This window comes from Cygnus olor, chromosome 5 (assembly GCF_009769625.2).
Source record: "Cygnus olor isolate bCygOlo1 chromosome 5, bCygOlo1.pri.v2, whole genome shotgun sequence".
Classification (NCBI taxonomy): Eukaryota; Metazoa; Chordata; class Aves; order Anseriformes; family Anatidae; genus Cygnus; species Cygnus olor.
The window spans coordinates 5,333,479-5,361,175 of record NC_049173.1 but is presented as its reverse complement, the minus strand read 5'-3'; the positions used below and the strand labels follow the sequence as shown (position 1 = coordinate 5,361,175).

General features: G+C 39.7%; 2 protein-coding genes and 1 long non-coding RNA gene across 11 annotated transcripts in view; 1 reads left to right on the top strand and 2 right to left on the bottom strand.

The window, feature by feature from the left end:
- KIAA0586 (KIAA0586 ortholog) overlaps window positions 1-15,371 on the bottom strand; it is a 67,878-nt gene extending 52,507 nt beyond the window's left edge. For 7 of the 8 annotated variants that reach the window (XR_005820727.1, XM_040560113.1, XM_040560114.1 and 4 more), the window contains exons 1-15: window positions 14,914-15,371; window positions 13,466-13,545; window positions 12,319-12,388; window positions 11,342-11,408; window positions 10,509-10,686; window positions 9,882-10,115; window positions 9,176-9,347; window positions 8,473-8,640; window positions 6,876-6,996; window positions 5,888-6,032; window positions 4,751-4,792; window positions 3,638-3,864; window positions 2,576-2,648; window positions 1,989-2,249; window positions 1,427-1,601 (exon numbers count right to left, since the gene is read on the bottom strand). Coding sequence is in view for 7 of the 8 variants with exons in the window: in XM_040560113.1 (XP_040416047.1) it covers window positions 1,427-1,601; window positions 1,989-2,249; window positions 2,576-2,648; window positions 3,638-3,864; window positions 4,751-4,792; window positions 5,888-6,032; window positions 6,876-6,996; window positions 8,473-8,640; window positions 9,176-9,347; window positions 9,882-10,115; window positions 10,509-10,686; window positions 11,342-11,408; window positions 12,319-12,388; window positions 13,466-13,545; window positions 14,914-15,205 (2,305 nt within the window). In the remaining variant the exon portion in view is untranslated. Of the gene's footprint in view, window positions 1-1,426; window positions 1,602-1,988; window positions 2,250-2,575; window positions 2,649-3,637; window positions 3,865-4,750; window positions 4,793-5,887; window positions 6,033-6,875; window positions 6,997-8,472; window positions 8,641-9,175; window positions 9,348-9,881; window positions 10,116-10,508; window positions 10,687-11,337; window positions 11,409-12,318; window positions 12,389-13,465; window positions 13,546-14,913 lie in introns of those variants that run through there. The other variant, XM_040560120.1, reaches the window with a different exon arrangement.
- Window positions 15,372-15,389: 18 nt separating this feature from the next.
- On the top strand, window positions 15,390-22,617 carry TIMM9 (translocase of inner mitochondrial membrane 9). 2 transcript variants are annotated; one of them, XM_040560124.1, is made up of 4 exons: window positions 15,390-15,529; window positions 18,947-19,015; window positions 19,372-19,467; window positions 22,101-22,617. In XM_040560124.1, exons 2-4 carry the CDS (start codon window positions 18,977-18,979, stop codon window positions 22,233-22,235), a joined length of 270 nt encoding a protein of 89 aa, XP_040416058.1. In that variant the 5' UTR covers window positions 15,390-15,529; window positions 18,947-18,976; the 3' UTR covers window positions 22,236-22,617. The 2 variants fall into 2 exon arrangements, with proteins under 2 accessions (XP_040416058.1, XP_040416059.1); XM_040560125.1 differs by having other exon boundaries at window positions 15,441-15,529; window positions 18,952-19,015.
- Window positions 19,002-22,093, bottom strand: LOC121071644. Its single transcript, XR_005820728.1, has 3 exons — window positions 21,006-22,093; window positions 20,056-20,156; window positions 19,002-19,091 (listed from the first exon to the last, which is right to left on the bottom strand). It is a non-coding gene; the product is annotated as an uncharacterized LOC121071644 (long non-coding RNA).
- Window positions 22,618-27,697: the final 5,080 nt, after the last annotated feature.

The window sequence follows — 27,697 nt, the reverse complement described above, 5'->3', positions numbered from 1 at the left end:
TCCCCTTAATCCTACACATTAGTTTTTCTGATGGATCTATTATAGATTAATCTTAATCACCCATATTAAGAAACAGTACGTTTTGAAAAGATAACTGGAAAATAAAACAGATCCCATTAAAACAGACAAATCTAAGATGTACAATTTCAAACTGTTAATGATTTGTGAAAGACTCAACAAAAAATACTGAGAAAATTCCATAAAGATATCAACTGTGAGAAGATTCAGAGCAAAAGGCCTCTGAAACAAAGAAAAATAGGAACTCATATTCCGAACATCCACTTGAGATACAATCCTACACTTTCCATACCTCCAACATAAATACCTAGGCAAACACTGAATTTGTTTTCCTTCTGCACTCTACTCTGCTATTGCTTTCTTTGCTTAGATTTTCTAGTCCTCACTGTTCTGTTGGTATCTTGCAAGGTTTTTTTTTTTTTTTTTTTACCTCCTAACAGTGTGTAAAACAACTTTCAATAAAGAAAACTAGTATTCTTAAAAACATTAATTTTAAAAACCAAAATAAAGACTATTTTTAATGAACAGATGAATTTTACTAGAGTACGCATTCAATTCTACTAACTCAAGATAAAGTTTATCTACACTTACCTGTGCCAGATACGATTTCATTTCTTTTAACATTCCTAATAGGTTTGAAAATTAGAATCTTCTGATCTTAACACTTTGTACATAACTAATGAATAAAATTCATTATCAACTAATAACCTTCATCAATTAAATAACAAGTTAGTACAAAAAAAGTTATACTCTGCATTTAAATCTGACTTGAGTAACAAAAGAAGGGTTATTGCTATTTAGTGAACTGAACCAATGCTTCTGATTAACGTCTTTCAATATTTTCAGGTTAATAGATGTCATCTTCATTCCAATAAATTTCAATTTTCATTTCTCAATTCACATATTAGAGGTGGGAAAAGCAGTATCAGGCTTCTTTAATTTTCCAAATCTCAGAAGTTTTCTTAACTCTGAATAAGTTAAGTCAATTAAATGACATGACTGGATAAACTTTACATAAGGAATACACATCCCTCACTAGCCTTTATCAAAAGCTGGGTTAGTCTTTCAACACACTCAACTTCCAGGCACTCTTGTAATTACTTTCAATTACTTTCAGCAATTCAGTTTAAGACTTGTGCAATAATAAACATATTTCTAAACTTAATGGTAGTGTAAGTATGAACTGGACAATCCAAAATAAGTGAGGTACAAGGCAAACAAATCTGAAGACCTGCTGTTATTGTTTAGTTTTGAAAGGAGTATCTTACAACCCTCCTGCAATTACTTAAGCATTAAATTGAAGAGCAGGGAAACACAAGGAACAAGCAGGTAAACACAAGGAATACATGGAATTCCTAATAGAAAAAAATGGGAAGGAACACATTGTTCACATTTGGGAATCACTTACCTCTAACACACTCTATCACTTTAGGTCTTTGAATTTTAGATTTGGGAGAGGGAGAGTTGAATCTCAGATATGGTGCTTTTTTAAGTGTGCTACGATGGCCTTGGTAAACCGGTTTTCCATAAACTTTGCTGAGATACTCTTCATTTTGTACCACTGCACTTCCACCAACAGGTCCCTATCACACACACACACAAAAAAAAAGTTTACAGTTCTTAACGTATGAAAATTTGAAAACAACAGTAGTGTTACAAAAAGCCTACGGATTAAAACAAAAGTAAGAAGCTTTGCAAGAAGACATTGCATGCACACATTAAAACTTCTGCATACAGAACACGAACAGCCAGATGCAATAGCAGGTTCTGGATAATCCAAATTTGTAACATAACAATGAATTCTACATTGTTATGCAAAGACAATTCTGACAAGAAAAAACACCGGACAGGACCATCATTTTCATTTAAAATTACTAGTCACACAAATAAACACTTTTTTTTCACACAAATCCTACAATCTAAAGCAAAGCAGTCATTACCAAAAAGAAAACAATTACTCGGGAACTCACATCTGCCCTTTTTTCCTTCCCCTGCAAACTTTCAGAAGAAAAGTAAGTTCTAGAACTCTGTTTGCTCATCTTATCTTCTGCTTGCTTCTGCAACGGCTTAGCTACAGATAAAAGCTTCTTTGTTGAGCATCCTTGAATTTTCTGAGGTTTTGATTTACTTTCTTTATTGGTCTTCATAGCCTTCATGTTAGGGGCTCTCCTGATCCATGGGACCTTTTGATCATATTTCACTTGCTCCATATCATTTCTTACCATTTCAGCCTAAAGATAAAACAAACATAGCAAAAGGAGATTTTATCTTCAAGGCTATCAGAAGAATTTGTGGATAACTTTGAAGATCTAAGAAATGGCTGGTGTTTTTTTTATGTTAGCGAGCAACTGTGACCAACTGATTTTCATTAAGCAATGAATGTCTTAGAATAGAGGCAAATATTATGTTATAGCAAACTACATGCTAGTAATAATAAGCAGTTTTCTCATGTTTTTGAGTTGTGAATGAATCATGCTTAATTGTCAACATGAAAGAGCAATGTGAGATGAAAAAGCATAATGCAAGGAACCTGAACTCATTTTTTCCCCAGCCATACCTGGATTTCTGCACTGATTGCCTTAATCCACTCATCCACAGTCTTTCTGATACGAATCTCCTCCGATATATCTCTGAAATAAAAGAAGGAAATATTTTAGGACAGTGCTTCTTAAATTGCATTGATCCATTCCTGGGAATGTAGCGGCCTTTTCTATGGAACATGACAGAAACAAAAAACCAGAACACAGAGAAAGTACGATTATGCATGTCTACAGTCTCCAAAAGACACTGAGCATACTTTACCTGAGCTTCCTAAACCTAAATCTGTTCTTACGTAATGCCACCTACAAAAACTGTCCTGTTGATACGTGCTAACATTATTACAAAGATCTCTGAACAAGTGGCATCCACGTGTCAGTGCCTATTTCGATCAGAACTTGGTAAAACAGGACTACAAAAACATTCCTACTCAAAAGATAAAAAGCAGATGACAAAGATTATCACTTCCTCTAAAAGACAATTATAGCAGGTATCACGTCTGAAAGATCTTTACATGAAGAGTTACCTTTCTCAATATTTCAGTTGGAAAACTATAATTGATTGAAGTAGGTGTATTTAACACAATTGACTACCAATTGACAAGCAAAAGTTCAAAAACCAAAAGATCTGCTGCATGACGACTAATTCTTTAACATTTACAGGCTTACGAAGCCTCTTCAGCTCTGAATGATGACATTACTCTTTTGTCTTCCTATTACTGCAAATTTGTCTACAAAAAGCTAAGTGAGTTTTTTAGTCCCTGCTACCGATAGCTGAACAGTTGGTCCAGGTGTTAGTCTGAGAATTCAGCTTCAAGTTCTGGAGCACAGAACATCCAAAGAAGTAACAGGTACCTATCAAAAAAATTCAATTCACGTCACAAGGTTCAAAAAACATTTCAAGTTCAAGAGTATCACATCATGACTTCTAAGAAGAGTCAATCGATAAATACTTTTTTTTTCCCCCCAGGGAACTGCACTAGTTCTTCAATATATGGAATTCAAAAATTTGTAAGAGAGGTAATGAAAGGTGAGCACATGGAATGAATAGACACACAAAGCACTGAATAATAGGGTCTAACCTGTTCGTTGTCAAGGCATTAATAAACGTATACATGGCATCCCCGTCTTTTGCACGAATAATGGCTTCCAAATTTTCTTCAAGAACTTTTTTACTGCTTTGAACTCCTCTCAAAATCCTTTTAGCTTCCCTCAGCAGAGATTTTGGTGCTTTAACATTTTGAAGGATGGACGGTTTAACGAGCTGATGATGTTCAGGAAGATCAGATGCAATGGCAGGGTTTTTTGACTGAAATTGAAACAGAACCACTACCTTTTAATCAGAGCTTTTAATTCAGCTTGCTACACCCTGATCAGAATTTCTGTTCAAGTCCCAGCAGATGAGAGACTGTCCACATGTACTATCAGCAGCTTCAATTACTCAAGAACTTTCAGTAGACTGCACATACACTTAAAAGTCAAGAAGGACAAGAACTAAAAGGACTCAGATGCTAATCTATAATGTACCAACTTAGAGAAACAACGTAAAGCTAGTAAGCATGTGAAAAAATGGCACTTGGGTATATGCAAGAGGTACTACATGCAAATCTGTCCATGTAACAGTAAAGTATAATTAAAAACATAGTAAAAACCAAAGTCCACTAAATATATGCACTCATTTGGCAACACTGTCCCAAGAAACACCAGGCAAAATATGTGAGTTTTAACAGCAAAGCACCACATCTCAACATTCGCCATGATCCCCTCTCCGTTTTGCTGTCTTTTCATTTTCATAAGAAACAATGAAGCAACTATCAGCTTTTTACTTATGTACTCTTATGAATTTCACCTAAGAAATACAGATACACGTTCAAATTAAAATGATGTAGACTTGCCAGTTAGACCCAGAGAATGAAATGGCAATTATATTAGCATTCCACACCATGCCTGTTCGAGGAGGAAACTTTCTGACTTCTGCATCATTCCCTCAAGACAGTTCATTAAGACTGAATAAGACAAGACAATGAACAAGTTACATCTTATTTTGAGTAATGTAATCTGTACGTGTAAGCAACTTTTTTTCAAAAAAAAAAAAAAGATAGATATGCAATAGTTACCATAGTGTTATCTCATTGCAAGCATATTCAAAACAGTTTCAGTACTATACTCTTAAAAAAAATAAATTCAAAGTATACCTTAATAAGATCATTCATGTCTGATTTCCATAAATCTGCTTCCTAAAAAGACAGAAGAGATCTTGAAATGTATATAAAAGACAGAGCTGTCAGGGTAAAATCTAGAGTGGATATCCGATCAATTTCAATGGGCACAATGAATTTCTTGTGAATACCTACACCTCACAGAACACTTCTTTTGGGTTAGAGCACCACCTTCTGTTCCATCTCCACCTATCTCAGTTACCTCAGACCTTCCATTTGCTCATGGTAAGCTAGTGGGCATTCATCCCAAGCATTTATTCTCTACCTCTACAGAACTCAAGCAATGATAAGAAGTCATCAGCTAAGTACCTAGTTGACTCAACCCCACATTTGTTGAAGTCATCTTTGTCTTCCTAGTGACTTTTTCCTTCTTCAATAAAGAAAAAATTTGAAACCATTTACTTCTGCAATTTCTTACCCACCTTTGCTCCTCCTGTCTCACCCTGTTCTGTTGTCCATCCTAGGGTGTTATTCAATGTAAGTTTTTAGCAATAGTGGTATGCAAATATTTGTGATGTAAAAGGGGCACGTGACATAGGCTCTCTTACTAATAAGAAAAGTTAAAAATGCTATCCACTAACACGTTACAAAAATCTGTGAAATTGGGTTATCAACTATACTGTAAGATACAATGAGATTAAGCTATGTTTTCTGAATATACAGCAACACTTTACATAAAGAAATGGCAAAATGAGAAAGAAATTAGCTTAAATCATCCCTAGTGCTAAAGTGCACGAGTGCATTGAGCTTTCCCTAATGGAACTATTACATCAGCTCTGTAGCTCTAACGTCACGGGAAGAGAGCCAGCAGAAAACAAGCACTGAAAATATCCAAATACCTTCCAATAAAATGAATAAATATTTTTTATTTTTCACTGTCTTATATATGGCAGAATGGAAGTAAGATTCTCTACATTCTAAGCTATTGCACACCCATTGCAACACCATTACCCAGGCTCAAATCCCTTCCACATTAAAAAAAAACAAAAACAAAAAAACAACCTCACACTATTTCATGCCATTGTGAACAAATGTCAGTCTTGTAAGTTTTTCTCAGCATTTTTTTATTCCCCTCATTCAAACTCTGGGACATTCTAACACTATGTACTTTACCTGTACAATGTTGTGCATTTGTTTTCTTAACTGGCCAAGATCTTCAAGTAAATCATCTGCTTTTTTCACCGTTTTCTCAATTGAACTGCAATTTTGGAAGGGCCTTTCAAAAGCAGGGCATGAGTCTACATGCAAAGCAGTAGGCCTGATGGGAGAAATACTTGTTACTGCAAGTTTCATGGCTCCTCACATGGCCCAAAAAAGTAGCTGACTGACACTGCGCATGCACTTATCATACTTTTTATGCAAAACAGAATTTGCTTTTTTATCTGAGGTTACAGACAGGTTACTGAGATCTCTGTTTATTGCTTAATACCTTGAGCTGTATGCTTGCATTTTGAACAGTGAAACTACATTTAAAATTCAGATCTAGCAGAGCAGCATTTTAACTTTGAAAACCTGTCCATTTGAAAAAAATCATACTTTTGTTCCTACTATCATAAGACAGTACATCTTTAGGCATTTTTCATTATATTACTGAAATTACGACATCCAATTATTGCCTGGGGAAAAACGTGTTTCAGACTAGATAGCTAAGAAAATTTCTTTGACCTATTCTAAACCTTAGAAACTGATGCTGCTCCTTCCCAACAAAATGTTCTTATATAGCTCCCATCAGTAGACAGCTTAGAGTCTCACTGACAAGAGAATTCCATTTTAACACAGTGCCTGCATAGCTGGCTTCCTGACACTACTGCCCAAGCCACTGGGATAGAAGAAATATGTTCAGAAGGCAGAAAAGCACTCCGAGTGATACCCACTCACCTCTGAAAATGGCGTTACAACCTGACCCACCAACTAGCCTACATCTGCCTTCAGCATGACAGAAATGCAAAAGCACCACAGAAATAGTTGGGCTCCAGTGTTTTACTTCAAGCACAGCTTTATCAGACTCAAGAACCACTCCAGTGATTCAATTACACCATCAATCTCATTAAAATTAACAAAAAACAATCTTCCTCAATTTAGGGTTGTTGCATTTATTTACCTGTCTATCCTGGAATGCCAGCTCGTTTGATTATTGTTTAACGTTGCCTTCTCAGAAGAATCCCTTTGTCTCACCAGAGTTTCTTGAGGATTCAGAATATGCTCAAGAAGTCTCCCTCCACCTACAGTAGAACAGAAGAAACAGTTACGTGTACTGTTAAGTTTGTTCAATACATATAATACTTTATTTTCATAGAATCACAGAATAGTTTGGATTGGAAAGGACCTTAAACATCATCTAATTCCAGCCCCACCATGGGCAGGAACACTTTCCACTAGATCAGGTTGTTCAAAGCTCCAGTCAACCCAGCCTTGAGCACTTCCACGGACGGGGCAGTCACAACTTCTCGAGGCAGCCTGTTCCACTCTCTCATCACTTTCATAGTAAAGAACATCTTCCTTATATCTAAACTAAATCTCCCCTTTTTTAGTTTAAAACCATTACACCTTGTCCTATCACTACACGCCCTGACAGAGTCCCTCCCCAGCTTTCCTGTAGGTCCCCTTCAGTTACTGGAAGGACACTCTAAGGTCTTCCCTTCTCTTCTGCAAATCGAACAACCCAACTCCCTCAGCCTTGGCAGGAGAGGTGCTCCAGCCCTTTGATCAACTTTGTGGCCTTCTTTTCCTTTCCAAATATTGCATTATTCTGTAACACCCAACAAGGACAGTAAAAATAATGTTGCCTTTTTTTTTTTTTTTTAAATAAATGCTTACTTTAGATACGACAAGTCACATAAAAACATTCACACTGATCTATCTTACTGTGACTGCTTTATATTAGCAGCGTCAAAAAACAGATGAATGAAACCATGACAAGCAATTAACTGAGTCACAGAGGAACATTTTGTCCATAGGGTCACAGATTTGTTCTTCTTCCTTCACCTGGCTTCATTTATTCTTGGCCCAGAGAACAAAGTGACAGCATTGAAAAAAAGAGAGACAGAAGCAGCAATCTAAGAAAAATCTGATGAAGACACAAACCGGCATTTTGTCCGTGATGATACAAGTACAATGCCTGGATCTTTTAAATGGTCTTCTTCTGTCTTAGATCCTCAAGCAATTCTCCTAAACACCAACTAAAAAAGGTGCTTTACTTTTTGATGAAATGTTCAAAACCAAGTTTCACACCATTAAATTGATCTCAAGTAGTAAAAGAAAATGACTCATTTTGCTTTGCACATACTATTTTAATTGCTGTAACCCAGAGACCCTGTGGATGCATTTGTGTGAAAAAAGTAAATTCAGCCGTGATAACAAAGTTATTGAGTAGCTTTCCCATTTTACATTATTTTGTATCATCTTCTTTAAACCTGACAACAAGTAGTTATTGTCTTTAACTTCTCAAGTCACAATATATTTCAGTGACAAATTCTAAAGCTATAGGATAGCACAGTACTGTCATTAAATCTTTAGTTGGTTACAAGTAGCTGACATTTCCAACATGAACCTTTCCCAAACGCACTTTTCCAATATTCTGAGTGTAAGTATCCACGCGCTAGCAACCCAACACCTCAGAAGAGGGAGGAACACACAGAATAAATCCCAGACCATACTGCTCATGCTAGTGGAAGACAGGAGTAACTTACTCACCATACCTTCATGTGTGGATTTGGGAACATTTTCCTTTTCTGTTATAGGGTTTTCTTTCCTTGAGATTTTCACATTTTTTGATACAGGTTCCGGAACATAACTCCGAGGAACTGGTGTCTTTAGAGGAGATTTTTGTGTATGAATTCCACTACTCTGGAATTGACTTGAATAGGCTTCAGAAGGAGGAAAAATATATATAGTTATTTAAATATGTTAAGAATTCTCTTAATATGAAAACAAATTTGGAGAAAAAAATGCATGCCAACATTAAGAAATTTTCACAGGAATGCGAAATATTACAGAACTAGATAAAAAAGTAAACAGGAAGAAAATGTCATATTTCCAAGTACTATTATAAAAGGATCAAAACAAGCAAAAAACAACAAAAAAACACCAACTAATACTATGAGCTAGCTCAATACAAGCTTCCACACAGTTTGTCAGTAAAAATATTGTGTAAATCTAGGCCTCACAAATGAAATCAAATTGGTGCAGACTACACAGTCAGAAAGTACCAAACTCTCACTTTAAACTGGAACATTTTCAGAATAAGTGTTTTATGATATACAGTATATTATGTCATAAAACCAATTATACAGCAGAAATGTTTACTACTCACTGCTACTGCAGTGCGTAATCCAATATTAATTGAAACAAAATCAATGCAGAACAAACACTGAAATTAAGATATTAAGAATTTGTCTTCACCTGGGACAGGTGGACCTCTGCTAGAAAATAAATTCTTCTGACATGAAGACATATCATTGTTAGTAAGCAATTGCTGTTCTGCCTTCTCAGGCTGTTTTGTCATGAGACTGGAAGATGGCAGGCGAATTTGCTGTAAGCCACCTACGTTGACTGCAGAGCTAATGAGATGAGACTAAAAGAGAAGAATTATAATGAATTTCTTATACGTGCATTAGTTTCTCAATAAAACTTGAAACAGGAACACTTGTCATGTAATCGTATTAATCAGATTTTGACATGATACTTAGAAGAAAAAAAAAGCATTTACAACAGTCTCAGAACACAAACATGCTTGCACATTATTCTTCCTTTCAAAGAAGCATGCAAGACTGTCCAAATAAACAAACTAATTTTCCTTAGATTTTTAGTGTGACCAGCTAGTTACTAAACGAAAATTCCCTCAATTAGCAAAGGTCTAACCAACTTCTTAGGAAAATGTTCTCATTCCCACAATTTTTGCATTAACTTTTTGCAGACAGAAGAATTACTGGGGGTGGGAGGCGCAGGGAGAGGCAACAGCAATCTGCAACAGGTGGATTTCAGATTTTCCAGAACCAGAAATAAATCAAATCAAAATCTAAATCAAATTTTAAAAACAAATGGTTATAATATTAACACTGAGATACAGAAGAAATAAGCAAGAGCTTCTGCCATTTTACATAGATACCTGAATATTCATTTGTTGCTCCTGTAACTTTTCCAAATGCTGAATCCGCTGCTGCATTAAAGTATTCATTTGTTTTTCAAGCTCAGCAACTCTTTCATGACACTGGGGATTCTCATACTGAGTCTTCATATTTGTTTGCCGTTCAGCAACACGCTGCAGTTGTCTGTCGGTCTCCTGTAGTTTATGAAGTAATGCTGAAACCGAGTTAACTTTTGCTTCCAAATCATTTTGAACCTAAGGAAAAAAAATAAGTAAAAAAAAACTTACTGTAAAAGATGTGCAAGCGTGAAGACAGCAAAACACTCTTCTTATCATCATGGATGGATTTGCTTCCCAAAAGACATACACAAAAAAATACCAGTTGGCCTTAATGTCTGGTGGATTAGCCATACTATGAAATTCTTCTAAAGGATAAATTAAATGGTCTCCGTCCATAAGCAGCCAAATCTCACTTAGTCAAATCCAAGTTAGCTCTCTCTGCTGTAACGGTAAGTCTGAAATCACTAGCACAGAAAACATTCAAGACATTCAGTTCCCTTTGGTTCTACCACCAATCGCTTCAAGCTTCCTTAGAAGATCTATTATTTTAAAGTGGGCAAAGAACTAATATTACTGCAAGCTACTTACTTTGAGAAGTGGAGCTGTGGTAGCAATGGCAGCAGCAGTTGCTGCTGCGATGGTTGTTGCAGAATCAGCTTCCCTGTGTGTTGGCCTGGTGTCTTGAGTAACAGTTTCCTTTCTTTCAGTGGAAGCATTTCCCAAGAGCTGTACCTTCACCTCCTTAAATACAGGAGTATTCTGAGTTCTGTAAAAATAAACAAGTTCCTATAAAAAGCACTGAAAGCAATGAGAAAGCATCAAAATGCCCTCCAAGCAAAAGGTTTCCCACATTTAGCCCTGGAATGACTAAACATATAAGCATTTCTCCTTCATTTCCTTCTCCTTGATGTCCAAGAAAAAACACATATTCTGATGTTTTAGTATGGCACAAGAAATTTCTTGAGGTTATGTTACGGTTTATAGCATAGAAAGCACTTCCACGTGATGACTGCAACCACAATGAAGGATGTGTTTACAGGTCGTACTTCGCGTAGTCTTCCTAAATAATTTTTGAAGATTTCCAGCCTACGGATAAACAGCATATATTCTTATACGTCTATAAAAACATCCTGTGTGAGTTTGGCACTAGATGGCTTTTCTGTCGAAACAAATCTTGCCTGGCTCTTGTATCATGAAAACATTAATTCAAGTAGTTTAAAGACATTACAAAGATACGCAAAATAAACAAGATATTTCAGTGACCTCTGAATGATAAAATAAACTGAAAACACCTTTATAGACAGAAAAATACTAACAGAGAAAAAAATACTCTTTCCTTATCAGCTATACATTTTGGCAGAAACTGAGGAAGTTATGTACCGTATGCACAAAAATAGAACAGCACAACAACACGGACTTACTTTTGCTTTAATACTGCTCTCAAAGCCTCCTTCTGGCCAGTAGCATATTGAGAAATAAAAACATCATCTGTGTGGAAGGACAAAAACCATTTTGTTAGGTTAACTGACACAAAGCACCTAGTGTAGAAGTAGACACAAAGTGTTATTGAAATAACAGGTAGGCAGTAAGCTTCACATAACACAATTTTACGTGGTATCAAATGTCGTTATCACTAAAACCCATTTTGGTATGCTCTGGAAAAGACAATTACATTACCTTAACTCTGTAAAATGTGAAAGAGATTGCTATATAAATGGTAGCTTGAGCTTAGACTACCCATTCGGTAAAACCCTGCAAATTTCAACTTGAAATAAACGTAATTAAAACAGTATTTTAGAACTGTGAACAAGTATTTTCCCACAGTCATCATGAATAACAACAAAATATTTTAATAGCTATTAATCATGCTAAAAAGTTTGCAGTCTCTCCTGTATCTACTGTTTGTTGAGCAGAGGTAAAAACCCAAGCTGCAGCAGGTTCATTGTTTCATTACTGCTAATTAGCCAGCTAGAACACGTGCTGATAAGCCAGCCAGCTGCTACCTCTGTAAGTCATAGAAGAGGAAACTAAAATACTGCTTCTTGGCCTTAAACAGAGGTCATGATTTCTGTTCCTTTTCTCTACCCAGACAAAGATATCCAAGAAACCAAAGGGAACTTTCCCTTATCCAAGGGAAAGGCATCGACAATGGGACTTCCTAGACAGTTAAAAATACACTCTTTATAGTGTAGGTTGCTTGCAGAAAACATGCATTTGTGGTTGCAACATTTAAAAATGTAAATTACAATTACCTTCATTTATAGCAAAGACACCTCTGAATATCTGCACTCAAAATTTTCTATATTGAAGAATATCCAAGATAAAATTAAAGCTTCTTTTCCCTCTAATCAATCTTCTTATGAAAAAAGGGCTGTCGCAGTACAGCAACTTGTCTTACCTTTAGGGCTTCTGTTATCTTCCGGTAGCGCTGAACAATTTTCTTGTACTGCAGCTTCTTTAAGATAATCCTTCAAAGCAAGAAGAGCAGAAAAGCACACGTCAAAGCCTGTGGTAACAGTAGCCAAAATTTTACAAGCAGATGGAATTGCTGAATACGTAAGTATAAGCAATCCCACAGTACAGTAACACCTGGTCATGGAACAAGGTACGTTAAGGCTTACCTCTACCATAGAGCCATGTGGACTTTGTAGTCAAGAATTCACATGACATTTTAGGAACAAAAAGTACAAACACAATTAAAAGTATGTATTCTGAGTGTGGATTTAAAAAAAAAAAAAAAAGGTATTTTCCTCATTTATAGCCAAAGAAGTGGTAGTGAAATTACATATGTTCAGGCTTTGTACTTGATGTACCTAATCTCAAACAATTTGGGATTAGCCATGCTCACAGAACTAATCTCACGTGCCACTGACTGTGGAACCGAAGGGACAGAGATGAATTTCCTTGAAGTGGAAACCATCAATAATCAGAGTCTCTGAGGAGTCATAAAGCCAAGTTAGAAAGGTGAAAGTCTCTTACTTGACTGTGTTTGATGGTGTTGCATTGTAAAACAGTACTGCACCATCCTTTTGAGAACTTTTTTTCAGCTTACTAAGTCTACTGAGCCATGCAGTGACCTTGCTGCAAGCTTTTCACAGTGCAGACTGATTTTATCCTCAGGCATGCTCACTACTGAATGGAAGCCCTGTAGACAAGTCTCCATTGTATGGGAGATACAATAAATGAATCAAAAAAAATTAAAATCTTATAATTAAAAGTATCAGAGAGTTCCATATAAACTGATGTCCATTTCAATACCTATGATACTAAGAGGAAAACAAAAAAAAAAACAAAACAACAAAACAAGAAGCTTCAGGTTTTTATAACAAATATTGTGCAATGTGCAACAGCATTTTCAAAGGAGGAATTGCACTAACATTTAAAACCATACCTGGGTATTAACCCAGGTAGCAGCGCAGTAAATAAATCTCCTCCAAATACTTTAGCATGAAGATCTGCTAAGCTTTTACAGAAGGTACAACTTTTTGAGAAAAACACTGTTCTCTTACTCCAAGATTGCAGGAAGCAACAGTAACTTTTCTTACCCTTTGTGACACCAAGAGGGGCTCTGCAGAAGTTTCTACTGAAGGAAGATGTTCTGGGTGTCCTTTAGCACTCTGGACTCCTAAAATAAAAGCAATTTTACTGTAGTTACAATAATTTTGAATGCATTCTCATTGTCCCCTAACTCAAATCTCAATCTTTTCTCTGTATCGTTGAATACCCAAATATAATGACTTTCCTAACACAAATGACCACAGTCATCAACCTGAAACTTACAAATGTTAACAGACTCTGTGAAACTGAATTATAGGCTTGTTCTACAGTACATTAAAAACTCATTGAAGAAACAGAGTATCTGAAAAATCAACAATGTCTAGTGAAAAATCAAGTCTAAGGATCATAGGAACACAGAAAATTACTTGTTTAGAGAGACAGTAATACTTATACGTCAACATCTTACAGAATGACACTGAGTACAGTACACGTTTTACTAATGTCAGACTAGTCTGTCTTCCTAGCACTACGAAACTAACATCTGGTGGAGCTGCTTGAGCCCTTATCCCCCAAAGCCTAAAAAAACAAACAAACAAACAAAAACCCAACAACAACAAAAAAATCCTTTCTGAACTCTAAAGACTGTAATTGACTTAAAAAAAAAAAAAAGAAACAAAAAGAATAGTCTAGCTGGCTAGACACAGCAGCACCGTATACGTCAGTTTTGAATTTGAGGAGTACAAGGTACAGCGCTACAGCTTCTTATATGCTGGGAATGTGACATTTTAACTGTAAAATTTGTAACAAAGAAAAGGTAAAAAGATGATTTCATTAAAAAAAAAAAAAAAAGAAATTTGAATGCTTTAATTAATACTACCACGAATAGTTTTAAAAAGTTACAGAAGAGGACGTAATTCATTTTTTCGTTTTGTTTACCTCATCTACACAAGACTCATTGGTACAGACACTTGATCAGTATATGTGGTTTGTGCCAAGGTGGCAGGGTTGAATTGGGTTAAGTTGTTGAGCTGGGTTAAGTTTCCTCTTTAGGTCCCTGCACACACACACTGTTTTACCCTCTGATGCTGCCATCACCTTTCCTGACAAAGGCATTGGGGAAATGTAATGGTCTGATTACGGTCATGATTTTTCTGATTAGATCGCTTCATCTCTACAGACTCTGAATGCAGGGTCAGGACTGGAGCTCAGTTCATGGAGCTCTGACCCTGCAGGCGTCCCCTTCCACAGGGGAAGCACAGTCATAGTTACAAAAGTTTGAGAAAACAAACACCACCTTTGAAAAAGTGCTGCAGAAATCACAGAACCATTTAGGTTGGAGGAGACCTCCAAGATCACTTAGTCCAACCTCTATATGCTGATGTCGACAGGATTAGAAGACGAAATGACTTCTTAAGTTATAAAGAGCCATATAACTGGAACCAATGCAGTATTATTCTATCATAAAGCTAACTCAGCGCCCCTACCACAGCCGTACCTCGTGCGGCGCTGCCGGCCACGGCACCAGCAGGCCGGCCGCACGGAGCCCTGCCGGGCAGCGAGGCCGGGGCAGCAGCCGGCGTTCCGCCTCTCCCCAAAGCCGCGCGGGCCGCGGGGCCGGCAGAAGCCGCTCCGCGAAGCTTCTTCACAGCAACCGTCACTGCTTTAGGGCGGCCGCCGGCCCCCAGGGGCCGCTCCCGGTGGACGCTGGTGGAGCGGACGAGCACGTCGCCGGCCGTGAGGCTGCCCGAGGAGCCCTGGCTGACGCTGGAGTCGCTTTCCCCGTCCATGAGGCTCCCGCAGCGCGGCTCTCGGCGCTTTACGCCTACGAATAAAGGCTAAAAGCGGGTTCGGGCACAACCCGCGGGCCCCAGGGCACGGCCGGGCCTAGGCCGCAGCCCGCACCCGGTCACCATGGCAACAGCGCCCGGTGCTGCCCGTAATGGCGCCCCGCTTCCGGGAGGAGGACACATTAAGGCGCTGCACGGCGCTCGGGGCCGGGAAGGTAAAGCTGGCGGCGGGGCTGCGCTCGCTGATTCGCCGCGCCTGGTGGCGAATCGGCGGATCCCGCGGCTGTCCCTCCCCTCCCCGCGTGGCCGGCTCGTGGCGGGCGGGTGAGTGCGCGCGCGGGCGGCGGGGGGGGGGGAGGGGGGAGCGCTGAGGTGAGGGGACGTGGGGGGGGGGAATGGGGATGGGGTCCCTGTGGGGGCTCCGCCGCTGTCTGTGGGGTTTTATTCCGTTTTGTCCCGTTTATACGCGTGCTGAGGCGCCTCCGTGGTGTTGTGTGCTTAGAGCGGGAAGAGAGCAGAATAAAAATAAAATTAGAGCCTCGTGGGTGCGGTGCCCGCCCCGCGCTCACGTTGTCTTTGGATCTCGCCCTCAGTAAAATCCCAGAACCATTAAGGTTGGAAAAGCTCTCCGGGATCATCTCGTCCAACCGTCTCCGTGCTGCCAATGTCACCCTCTAAACTGTGACCCTAAGCACCACATCCAACCTTTCCCAGTAGTGCTCAGCTCCCAGCAAAAAGGTTGAGGGGAAAAAAAAATAAAAATCAAAACGCTGGGCTTGTTTAGTTTCCATGGGAAGGCTACTGTTGACTCAAGATTAGGTAACTGGCACAAATATTCATTACATCAGTGGGGGGCGGAAAAAAAAAAACAAGTTCCTCAATGGAGTTTGCAGCGTGCGTCTCGTGTGTAGGAATGCCTGGCTGTTAAACGGAGGCAGGCTCTTCAGCTGTACAGTAATGATAATTGGAATGCAGCTTTTGGTTATTATCGCTTAGGAGTTGTGTTCGTGAACCCTCTGCTTCTAAAAGTCTGCAGGTACAGCTGAGGAAATCGTGCTCCCACATGTATGCAATTTTAGGAGAGCTCTGATATCTGTATTTCTGGCTCCTGGTAGATGATTGACCCACACTAGCTAGCAATCCTTATCCTAACTGCTGCTTTTGTTTAATAAAGTACCTTTACCTTTTTAAAGAGAAACTGTGACTACCTGGTGATTTCAAGTCTCCATGGCAGCAGCAGAAGGAAATATTAGGAGTGCTTTCCAGGTTCTAAAGCAGGGTGGGGAGCTGGGATTTGGCTTTCATGGAGAATAGGTTTAAATAGGCTGAACCCCAAGTTCTCCTTAGTTGTTAATCTGGCTCAGAGAGTCTTATTTTCAAAGTACATCTCTCTTGTACGTAAAAACATGTCTGGAGGAGCAGCAGGGCCCTTTGAGAAGGGAGACCCCCCAGCTATTGCTGCTTTCCCCGTGACCCAGAACACACAGACCGTGAGGCCCTCTCACACCATCACCCACTGTCCTTCAGAGCTGTCTGCTTCCTTTGGTGTGAGGTGTTGAAAAGTGCAATGCTGAATTTTGAAATTGCATTTATCCCAGAGGAAAGTAACGCAGGCTACGTGGGCTTAAACCTGAGGCGTGCTGGAGCTGTTTGAGCAGCTAGGTACGAAGCTGGGTGCAATGTTAGTTAAGGTGCCAGTCCTTCACTGGGCTCTGGGATGGCTTTTTTGGTGTTTCACAGGCTGGAGGGGAAAGGAACAAACAACGGGAGAACTTGGAATGATGCATTTAACGTCCTTTAAGAATAAACCAGATCTGCACATTTCTGGAAATACGCAGGTAGCACATTTTTAGATGTTAAGGGAACTGCCTGTAATTTGTAGCTATGCTGAAGAAGTGCACTACAGCCATATAATTTCACTGTCTGCGGTGTAGAAAGTGTAAAATACCTGTAGAGGGACTAGTGCTTCAGACATTTACAATCAGATAGTGCCATTGGGCTGCTTCAAATCAGAGTTGTTTCCCAAGTGTGACAGCTTGGTGGAACTTTAAGCTTGCCAAAGCAGTGACAGAAGAACAAAAGATCAGGTTTGTTATAAACAAACAGTGAAGCAATACGCAGTGTGAGAAAACGGCACTGACAGGAGCTGAAGCTTTTCGCTCATTGTGCTTGGGAGAGGACAAAAGTCTTCTCTGTTCTCAGTGTGTTTTAGTTGCCTGTTTAATAATCTCCTTAAAGTGACTTGCCAGAATTGTCTCTGTTTATTTTTTTTTCTTGTAACAGACTGAGAAATGAGAGAGTGGAGATGCCATCCATTTTCACTAGTTGTCCCAGGTGACAATCACGTCCTCTTCTCTTAAAATAAGTTAGAGGTTACATTAACCCAAGTAAAGCTTTGTTTCTTCTCAGTAACTTTATTTTGCAGGTTCTTTTTAAAAGAATAGCCTGTGTAGTTTATCTACCCATGGTAATTCTTGGTCATGGGGACAGGTATCTTAAATCCAAAATTCATGTGCGTTCCTTATCTTCAGTCCCTGACTTCTATCACCACGTACTTCCTATGTAGTGATAAAGTGGAATTTTAACAGGCAAACATCATAATTATTCTGCTACTGGGAGGGGGAGGGAGACTGCATGCTTGCAAGAGCTCCATAGTGCTGTTTAGTTGCTTGGTTTTCTTTCTCTTGTAGAAGTTTTGTCTTTTTGTGCTTGTTCAGAAGGCTTGCTTACCCTCTTCCTTGCCCCTGCTGAGGGACTGGAATAGTTTAAGCTTTCTAAAACATGGACGTCTAGCTCAAAATTTGACAAAGCAAAATGCAAGAATAATCACAAGTTGCCCTTGCTACGGGGCTAGATGAACTTTTTTCACAAATTACACTTTGGTACTAATTTTTCTTCCGCTGGTTAATGCGAATAAAATTGAAGGAGCTTGTTCTCTTCAAGGTGTAATATTAACTTTCATTATCATCTGTGACAGGTCTTGGATAATTTGTAAAGTAAGGAAAACGAAGACTAGGTTTCACTATTCTAGGAAGCCTGGAGGTTCACTTTCAAGCCTTAACTTGTTTACGGTGTTGAATTAGGAATGTGAGCCTTCCGTAAGGATGCTTGCTTAAATTCTTGCATCCCTGGCTGCTCACTCTTCCATTTTTATTCGTTAGTTTTCATTTAAGGCTGTTCTCATTCCTTTATGATTTCCTGCGTTTAACTTGCTGTATAAAAGACTGGCACGTTTGCTCTGGTTAAAGGGTTTGGTGAGAATGCAGCTGCACAGAAGCAGTGTCTGCTTCTCTGATCCATGCCAACCTACTCAGAGTTGTTACAGTTTTATACTTTTCCTTACAGTTTTCACAAATGACATCTAAAGTCACTGAAATTACAAGGCTAGATAATGTTATTGCTTGCTTCTCCCCCACTCCACTTTTACTTTGTGTTTGAAAACATTTATGATTTTTTCTCTTCCCTGCATCGTCACTTTAACTGTTTGAAATGCTTTAAAAGTGTTTAAAGGACAGCAGTTCGAGGTGAATCTGTGAAGATTTAGTATCTGGAATTATCTTGGATGTTCTTTTAACTTGAATATGTCTCAAGGAGATAACTTTCCTTCAAGTGGATGGCTTGAAAGTTTGCTACCAACGTTGCGTGTAAATACATTTTGGGAACGTATAAAATTCCATTCTGTTTTAAGATGCTGCAGTCAGGATGTGTGCTTTTCGTGTCAAACTCAACTTTTGTCTTCAGAACAGGTGACTGAATCGCAGGCAGTAGAATATGGCTGGACAAATATCTGAATCTGATCAGATCAAGCAGGTAAGATGCTGTATTCACGAGCAGTGGCTTTGAAGATCTTGTGTTGCTTTGTCACACAGAGTAAAAGTCACAGGGCCTGGAGAAGGAGACAAGGTTCTTTCAGTTGTCTTCTGAGATGAGATTTGTTCTGTAACAACCAACGTTTAAACGTCTGACCACTGACACTGTGTAACATCTGATTTATTTGAGCGCTAACAGCATTTTTTGTGCCGAATCTAATGGCTGACAGTAAGATCTTCTAGTGACTTGTCATTTAAATCTTAATGTCACCGGATGGCTCATGAAGCTGTGTGCAAGAAAAATTGATGTAGATTTTTTTTTTAAACACTCATTATGTGTTCAATTTTTATTTGTAGTTCAAGGAGTTCCTGGGAACGTACAATAAAATTACAGAAAACTGCTTCCTAGACTGTGTAAAGGATTTCACTAGCAGAGAGGTTAAACCAGAAGAGGTATGTAAATGTTTCCTATGTTTTTAATTACCTTTTGGTAGAGTTGCTGTTTAATGTTCAAATTTCAAAAGTAATTTAGAAGGTTTTGATCTTTCAACTAGCTAAAAAGCAAGCTAGAAGTCTTTGGAGGAGTGTAGGTGTTGTGGCGTGCAGCTTCCAAGTGAGAAAGGAAGCGTGCTAGTGGAAGGAAAGGAAATAGTTTGTCTGTAGCTTTGCTTCTGTAAACACGTCCAAAGGTGATAACAATATTTCTTTGCACCCTAACGGTCTGCTGTAAAAAAAAAAAAAAAAAAAAAGCCAAAACAAACAAAGAAAAAGCCAAGTGCTTTCCATGTGTTGCATCATCAGCTACACACAAATAATGAACCAGGGCTTCTTTATGTTTTGTCCTTGTCTTCTCTTCAGTGTATGTACAGAGAGGCAACCTTCCTGGTCTCACTGTGAGCAGTGGCTGCTTCACGTAGTTCAGTGTATTTTACCCTCTGAGCTATCAGAGGAAGTTCTTGTGCCGATGGATGATAGCTTTAGGGGCGTGGAAGTTGCATGCCTCTGCAGTCTGCACCCGTTTCCCCACAGGCAGAATCCTACCCGCGTTTGCTGCGTTGTAGAGTCGAAGAAACACAGGCCTTCAGAACTCCGGCTGCTTAGTCCAGTTCTCTGCATTGCAGGGAGCTCCGTCATAGAGTCACCTGCAAAAAAGATTAGGCTCTGGATAAGATGAGTTGTGTGGTTTTTTACCTTTTCTCTCCTGATGGGAGGCTGTTCCAGCATTTCCTAATTAAGTTGGTTACAAGTCTAATAATCAGTTTAACGGCTGCCCCTCGGTGCAGGCAAAAAATCATGTCTCCTTTCAGCTTTTGTTTTGCCGCACTAAGCGAAGCCCTCCTGGCTTTCCAAGACACATTTCTTGTTACCCTGATCTCAGTGTCTGCTTTAGTGGAATTTTTCTTGATTACAGGTAGTCAGAGTAATTCTGAGTAAGGTCTTGTCACTGTCTTTTACCAGCTCACGTGGAATTGCTTTGAATTGTACAAGATGTGACAGAAGTGTTAGGGGCACAACCTCTTTTTTGGGGGGGGGATGGCATTTGATTTCTACTAGAAGATTGGAGTTCTCTTTTTTTGCTAAAGAGTTAAAGATTTCTTTGAAAAATAAGAGTTCGAATCGTCTTTTGTTAAAGACCTGGATTCAAAACCGGAGAATGCTCATTGGAGAGGAATTAATTGTAAAGGTTGTTTAGCTCATCCAAAAAAAAATATTCTTAGCTTCTGATCATCTGTTTTTCGCTCCCCCTTCTATGATCTGCAAAGGAGCCGTGTTTGGCTGTACAAGAGCCGTCTGTTTAAGAGTGGAGGCTAGGAAGAAACGTTCGGAAGGGGAGCTTGTTCCATACTTATCTGTTATGGATTTTCTTGCTAAGCATCTGGCTGTGGCCCTTGCTGGAAACAGAAGGCTGGTCTAGATGGGTCACTGGCCTGATCTAATCCTAATTTCCTATTTCAAGTTGTAGTTTCTTATTAAATAGTTAAGACAAATACCTCCATGAATTTCCTTTGAGATTCTGCATTTGTTAAAGCAGCTGCTGACCTCTTTCCTTACAGCAGTCTCCAGTGCAAGTCCAGACTTCCCCAGGCACCGTATCACAAATACCACGCCCTCGGGAAGATGTGGCTTGGAGTAGTTCCAGAATTCAGCAGCGTTTGTTTCCCAGTCAGACTTAACTGCTGCTTAGCAGGTTTTGCTGTAACTGGTGCCAGGTCAGGCAGAGAGAGAAGAGTGGACCTGAGAGGGTGTTTAGTTGCTGGTTCTTTGTCTCGTTCACTTCCAGCCCCTCTGCTTTTCACATCCCTTTATACTGAGCAGAATCAAAGCCATTTCTGGTTTTCTAGTAAGCGTGCAAAGAGGTCGTCTTTCCTTTTTATCTGAGTTTGTTGACTTTGACAGTGATAGCAAGGTTTGCAGCCATGACACAGAATATCTGATTGGTAGAACTGGAGCTCAGGAATAGATTTCATAGCTTTTTCTCTACAGTTAAAGAAAGGGGAAAAAATAAATAACAGTACCAGTGGAATAGGCTTTGTTATTCCTGTCCCTGTCCAGCTAGCTGGCTGACAGAGCTTCAGAGGGTTTCTGGCTGCTTCTGTGAAGGTTAACCGACCAGGTACAAGAAGAATGATAAAGCTAAAAGGAACAAGGTCAAAAAAAAAGGTTAAACTGAGCTAACACACTGCACCATATTTGGCTGTCAAAAATAGGTGTTTGTAAAACCAAATTCAGAAAAAGGGAAAACAACAACAGAAAAATAGGTTTAGTATTTACTGCAGAATAAAATGTTTTATATACTTAAGTTTCACAAGAGTGGTCCAAGGATGAAATGGTAATATCTCCTAGATCTAAGATGTTTTATTAAGAATGAGTATTAAAAGATGTTTCAGGCATTCCTTGAAAGCTAAACTTACTGTTTTCTACTGCACAGAGAGACTGTGACCAGTTCGGTCCTCAGCTTGAGACTAAACACAGGCATGAGATGCAGTCACCGAACCTTACGTCCCTGTAGATGATTGTATTCTGGGTCCTGTTTGGGGAGGTGTTTGACTTACTGTTTGAAGCCTTCTCTTTTCCTTTTCCTTCAGATGACTTGCTCAGACCACTGCCTACAGAAGTATTTAAAAATGACACAGAGGATCTCCATGAGATTCCAGGAGTATCATATTCAGCAGAACGAAGCTCTGGCAGCTAAAGCAGGACTGCTTGGCCAGCCTCGTTAGACAAGAGCCCTCTGTTCAGACTTTGTAAGCAGTGCCAGTGTTCGTTGGGCAGGAACACATTTTGGATTTTCTACTGTCAAGTTGCATGTCCAGCAACTCCGAAGAGAGTTCTAGATGCTGGTTGGAAAGTGGAAACCATGAAGGGTTACACATGAAGTTAGCAAGTGTTGGCTGGCAATGGAGCCTGCTTCAGAGGTCCTTTTCACTCTACAACGGCATAATACTAATACAACCTCTTTCAGGGCCTGCAGACTGGTATGTTTAAATTTGGGGGGGTTGGGAAAGTTGCATTTCTTCTGTTAGGACTGATTCAGAGGCAAAATAAAAGTGTAATATGGAAATGCACTTTTTTTATTTAATTCAAGTAAAATGAATGAACCCATATGATTGTGTGTATGTTCTTTCCAAAGATACTTTTTAGGACACTGCTTGAGAGCCGGGTTTTGTTTGCAGCCTTATTCCTCATCCTCTCTCACGGAGTCTCGTTTGTTCGTTGCTGCTTGAAGCTGCTGATAGATAACCAGATTGATAACTTTGTTTCAGCAGGGAGGTATTTGTGGATGCGTTATGTCTCTTAACTCAGGAAGAACTCAGTTGTTTCATTACCAGCCACCCTCTCAGAGCCCTGTGATCATTCGGAGTCTCCTGGAGCGCTGGCTGGTGATTATTAGAGCATGGAGCCGAGGGTTGTTGCAAATGGCAGTCAGCTGCTGCAACTAATGAGCTCAGGTAGGCAGGGATGCTTTGCCAGCTTATCCCTAGGTTATGTTTGCCTCATGTTTCACCAGCTCATTCCTTGACAAGCAACATGAGTGTGTTGTTAGCAGCACCTGTGCCCAAGGCAGCTTCTGCGCTCTCCTCATTTCCCTCTGGGAACCCCGGGGGTCCTGTAAAACTGGCTTCGTGGCCTGATGCAGGTGTGGTGCACTCCGAGCACTGAGCTTGCTGGCAGGTTGCTCCTCTCCGGTGGCATTCACGCAACTGAAGTACAAGATAAGCACAGGATGGTGCCTCTTTTGCTGCTGGATGAGTACAGAGGAGTTTGTGAAGGCTGTTCTGATGATGTGGTTTTGGTTTGGGGAAAAAAACTGTGCTCTGTTGAAAGGCTCCTGATAGCTGAGATTCTCTAGTCAGACTGTTAGTACAGTGGAATGACAGCTCATTCCTGTTTCGTTACCAAATAGCTGCATTCTGGAGTACACAGTTGAGAAAAAATAGAGTGCACTTTCATCAGTAACCACTGTAATGTGCTTGCTAGCTATCAGGACGTTTTGCTTTAGTTTTAAGTAATAAAACACAGTGACAAATGGAAATGAATGTCAGAATTAGTATATACGTTGAGATATCAAGCAATGAAGACTGACACAGAACCTGACAGCTGACGTGAAATAGCTCTTCTATAGGCAACAGCAAGGAACAGAAATGGCAGGAGGCCTGCCTGCGTGCTTTGTTGTTGTTGTTGGCTTGTCTGTAGGTTTTGAATTCCATCAGCAGTTTGAAAACATGATTTCCTGCCTTTTTTTTTGTATTTTTTTTCTTTACTACTATAACTCTCAGCTGTCCAGGCTGTGGATTACTGGGCACTGACTGCAGCACAGTACACCTGCCCCTTCCACTGGACACTGCTCTGCTTGCTGCTGTTTAAAGCTGCTCCAGCTCTCCACAGAGATCAGTTTGTATGCCTTTCAAAGGTGGAGGAAACAAATATGCTCGTATATTCTCACTGACGTGTTTTGTAGTATCCACATCACTGCTTTTTCCTACGTAGCCCATGCCTTGTTACCTTGGAGATGGCTAACAGCTAATTCTAAAATGGTAAAGGCTGAAAAATAGCCCAAATAAGGCAGCAAGACTGGAAAAGTCCAGGTTTTTTTCAAAGGAATAACAGACTAATAACATCCAGATTGTTTGCTATACTTAGATGATAAATGCTACGGCCCTTAGAAGCAATGTATCCATATTAAATAGATAAGGCTTTCCTTTAAATGTCTAACAAAAAGACGTACGGTAACATAATTGAAATTATTCCATTTTCTCCTCCCATTTTAGTGTGGAAAGAGAACACAAACTCTTAAATCACTCTTCCGAGTAAAAGTGATGGGACTGGAGGATGTTCGTATCTTTTGGGCAAATTTCCTTGAGGCTGAAGTGAGGAGGATTAAAAAAATACATATATTTTTCCCTCGTGTTTCAGGTTTTGGGGGTAGGAAGATGTGTAAATATTTGTTAAGACAGATTTATTGTACTAAAGGTTAGGCAAGTATTAGAGAGACTTAGTTAATAAATTACTTTCAGGTTCCCCAGTTTCCTTGGACTCCAGTTTTAAAGCCACCTTAACTCCCTGTTATCCAGGGAAAACATGCATTCTTAAAATCTAGTCAGGCACCAGTTCTCCCTGCCTCGCCCTCCCCAATGCTCTCTAAGCAAACAGGGGATTAAAGTGTCGCTGATTGAACGTTTTGTTGATAGCTGCTACCCTGAAATGATCCTGCCTGGATAAAAACTCTGACTGCAGCAGGAACAGTATGCTTATACTGACCACGGTTCCTTTAGTGGATGTTGCAGTGCTTCTAGGTCTTTCAATCCAGGTATCTGGACCCAAGGATGATGATACAAATATATTTTAGCTTGGAAATAAAGTGCATCAATGTAACTAAGCCATTGGGGTGGTGCACACAGAGCAACAGTGAAAATTTTCTTAAAAGGTTACTTTGCTTTGCTGAACTTTGACTTCCCTTTGCTTCCTTGGTGAGGCAGCGTTACCTGACAAACACCTTAAATGATGTTATTCAGAAAATGGTATCCCGTAAGCCTTTGTCAACTGGGTTTGTGGCTTGAGAATGATCCACAACACTGAAAGAGTCACTCTGTTTCAGTGTCTTGCACGCATTTTAGTAACATGTTTTTCATTATGCATGTATTTATTATGGTGTATTAGCAAAGGGCTGTAGCTGTTCTTTCCTCCTCGGTACCAGGTTGCTGCCAGTACTCTTCTCAAAAAAACTGCGAAGACAAAATCAGTATTTCATGAGTGCCTGGACAGATACCTACAGTGAAGGCTGGGAATGTCTACAAAGGCAAGCTAGGTTATTATGAGAAAAAATTCTCAACAGTTTATCATTTAAGGGAACAAGTCCTGCCCTACCTCCTTCGTCAGGTCTAGCAGGTCAGAACCTCATAACCTGAAGATGAGCTGCTGCAACGGTTACAGATTTGCTGACTCAAAGCCTTACCTTTGGATTTAACCATGTGTTAGTCTTTAAAGGATAGAATTAAATTGAAGTATAATTAACTAATGGTTCATTTAAATTACTTTTGGTATTGTACCTCCCAAGCCTCTGTTAAAGAGGAAGATATTCAAAGGTACAAACATTAAAAAAAAAAAAAAAAAAAGGCTAGATTTCTAGCAGTTGTCCCGTTTGGTTTTCACAAAATGCGCACTGAATTGCAATACGCTTCTGTGTGTAACGATAAAGTGTATCACTAGTCATATATCTAACTGCCTAGCTTCTGATAGCACTGGTATTCTGGTAGGATTCTGCCAGCAAGATTATCTAGTATGTATTTTGGGGGCTTGCCTACTGCATATGGATGATAGATGCAGGTTTTTCAGCTATCCCAGTGATTAAGTGCAATGAGCAGAGATCCTGTTTCTGCTGGTGGGAACCTAATCCACGTTTTCTCTCCCAGCAGAGTATTTAAACCTCCATGACATAGCTTAATCACATACATTCTCCATCCCTCCTTTTGAAGAGCTTCAGCTCTGCACAGGATAGTGACATGCACAGCCTAAATCAGAATAATAATAATAAAAAAAAGAGACTACAGCATAGTCTCTGGTTCCTACCTGAGCTCCTAACTGAAAGGCAGCAATAGTAAAGGTAAGGTGCAGTGTGGAGGGTAAGTGAATCACCTTGACGAAGCATGTTAGTTTAAGTGCAGGAATGGAAACAATCCTGGTGGAAGGAGGAGAAAGGATGAAAAATGGAGTGGTGCTGAGGAGGGAGTACTGAGAAAACTGTGAAAAAAGGAGCCAGAGTGGAGATGGGAGGGGACAGAAGGCAACAGCTGAGTAGTCTGCCTAAAAGTGGTTTGATGAGACTGGGCTGGTGAACGGACACTCCTTTGGAGGTGACATTCATTGCAGCACAGATAGGAACACAGGTCCTTCCTCTTTAGATGAATGTTGAACCAAAAGGCTAGAAAATCATGCAATTACTAGTCAGCCCACAGAGAATGGAACAATTTCAACAGGAAAGGTCAAATAAGAGCCTTGCTGCAGAATGCCCTGTACATCAGCGGTACTGGCAGAGCGATCAGATCAATCATCTGGAAGATTATAATAGCGGGTCCTTGAGTTCTTTCAGGGATGGGAGCAAAGTCCTAATTTCCGTAACCCCCACTGAGTGCTTGAGCTCTTAACTGGAAGGGAGGCAAAGGATGCAAAAATCTTCTGTAAGAAAAGTGGGGGCTAAACAATAATGCCAAGAGGAGTGTAGCTGTGACTTCAGTGCAAGGAGGTATTCCTCTCTACTCTTAAATACTGAAACTCAGAGAAATGGAGTTTAAGCAACAACTCTTCTCAGCATTTTCTGTTAGCTAGGTTAGGAAGTCAGCACACAGTACTTGAGGGATCTCGTTCAAATCTTGGGGAGTCCATTCAGTTCGGCTCCCAATTTATTGAATGAGTCTGGCCCAATTTGTAAAATCTGTAAATCTGACACTTAAATTACACCGTGTTTATACCCAGAATTTCAAGACAGCGTTAAAAGGATTCTAAATTGCTACAGTTCTACTAAATATCATGATTTAAAAAAATTATATTTCACCTTAACATCATACTCCTTAGCCTTTTGGTGTTTGGTTCTTCTTTCTTTAAATGGAGCAGGCAGCATTCAAGCTTTTGTAGTTCAGGACTAGGACTGTAAAATGATGGGCGAGTCTGTTTGCTCAAGATGTCTCAAATATAGAAACAGATGCAACTGAAAGACGCAAGAAACACACTAATTGCTCTTCAAAAAAGAAGCTCATTTTGCTCATTTGCAAAAAATACAGAATAATTCAGTTGGAAGGGACCTGCAACAATCATCAAGTCCAACTGTCTGACCACTTCAGGGCTAGCCAAAAGTTAAAGCGTGTTACTGAGGGCATTGTCCAAAGGTCCTTTGAACCCTGATACCCACAGTGCATCACCACAGGACACCTGTTCCAGTGCTTGACCACCCTCATGGATAATATCACACAATGCTTGAACTGACCATGCCTGGTTTTTTATTATTATTCTGTAACTTGGGCCCTCTCTGAGGGAAAGTGAGAGGAATGCTGAGGGAGCTGGGTTTACTGTGTAAATATTTACTAAGGTAGCATACTTGCTATACTGTCATTTCTTCATGTAATGTGAAGGGGAGAATATCTGAATTTTAAATAATCAAAGCAGAAATCCAGTAGGTGGCTATTTCTCT

Coding starts and splice junctions, on each gene's coding strand:
- TIMM9 (XM_040560124.1), top strand. CDS start 18,977: ATGGCTGGACAAATATCTGAATCTGATCAGATCAAGCAG. Junction 19,016..19,371: donor AATCTGATCAGATCAAGCAG/GTAAGATGCTGT, acceptor TTTTATTTGTAG/TTCAAGGAGTTCCTGGGAAC. Junction 19,468..22,100: donor GAGAGGTTAAACCAGAAGAG/GTATGTAAATGT, acceptor CTTTTCCTTCAG/ATGACTTGCTCAGACCACTG.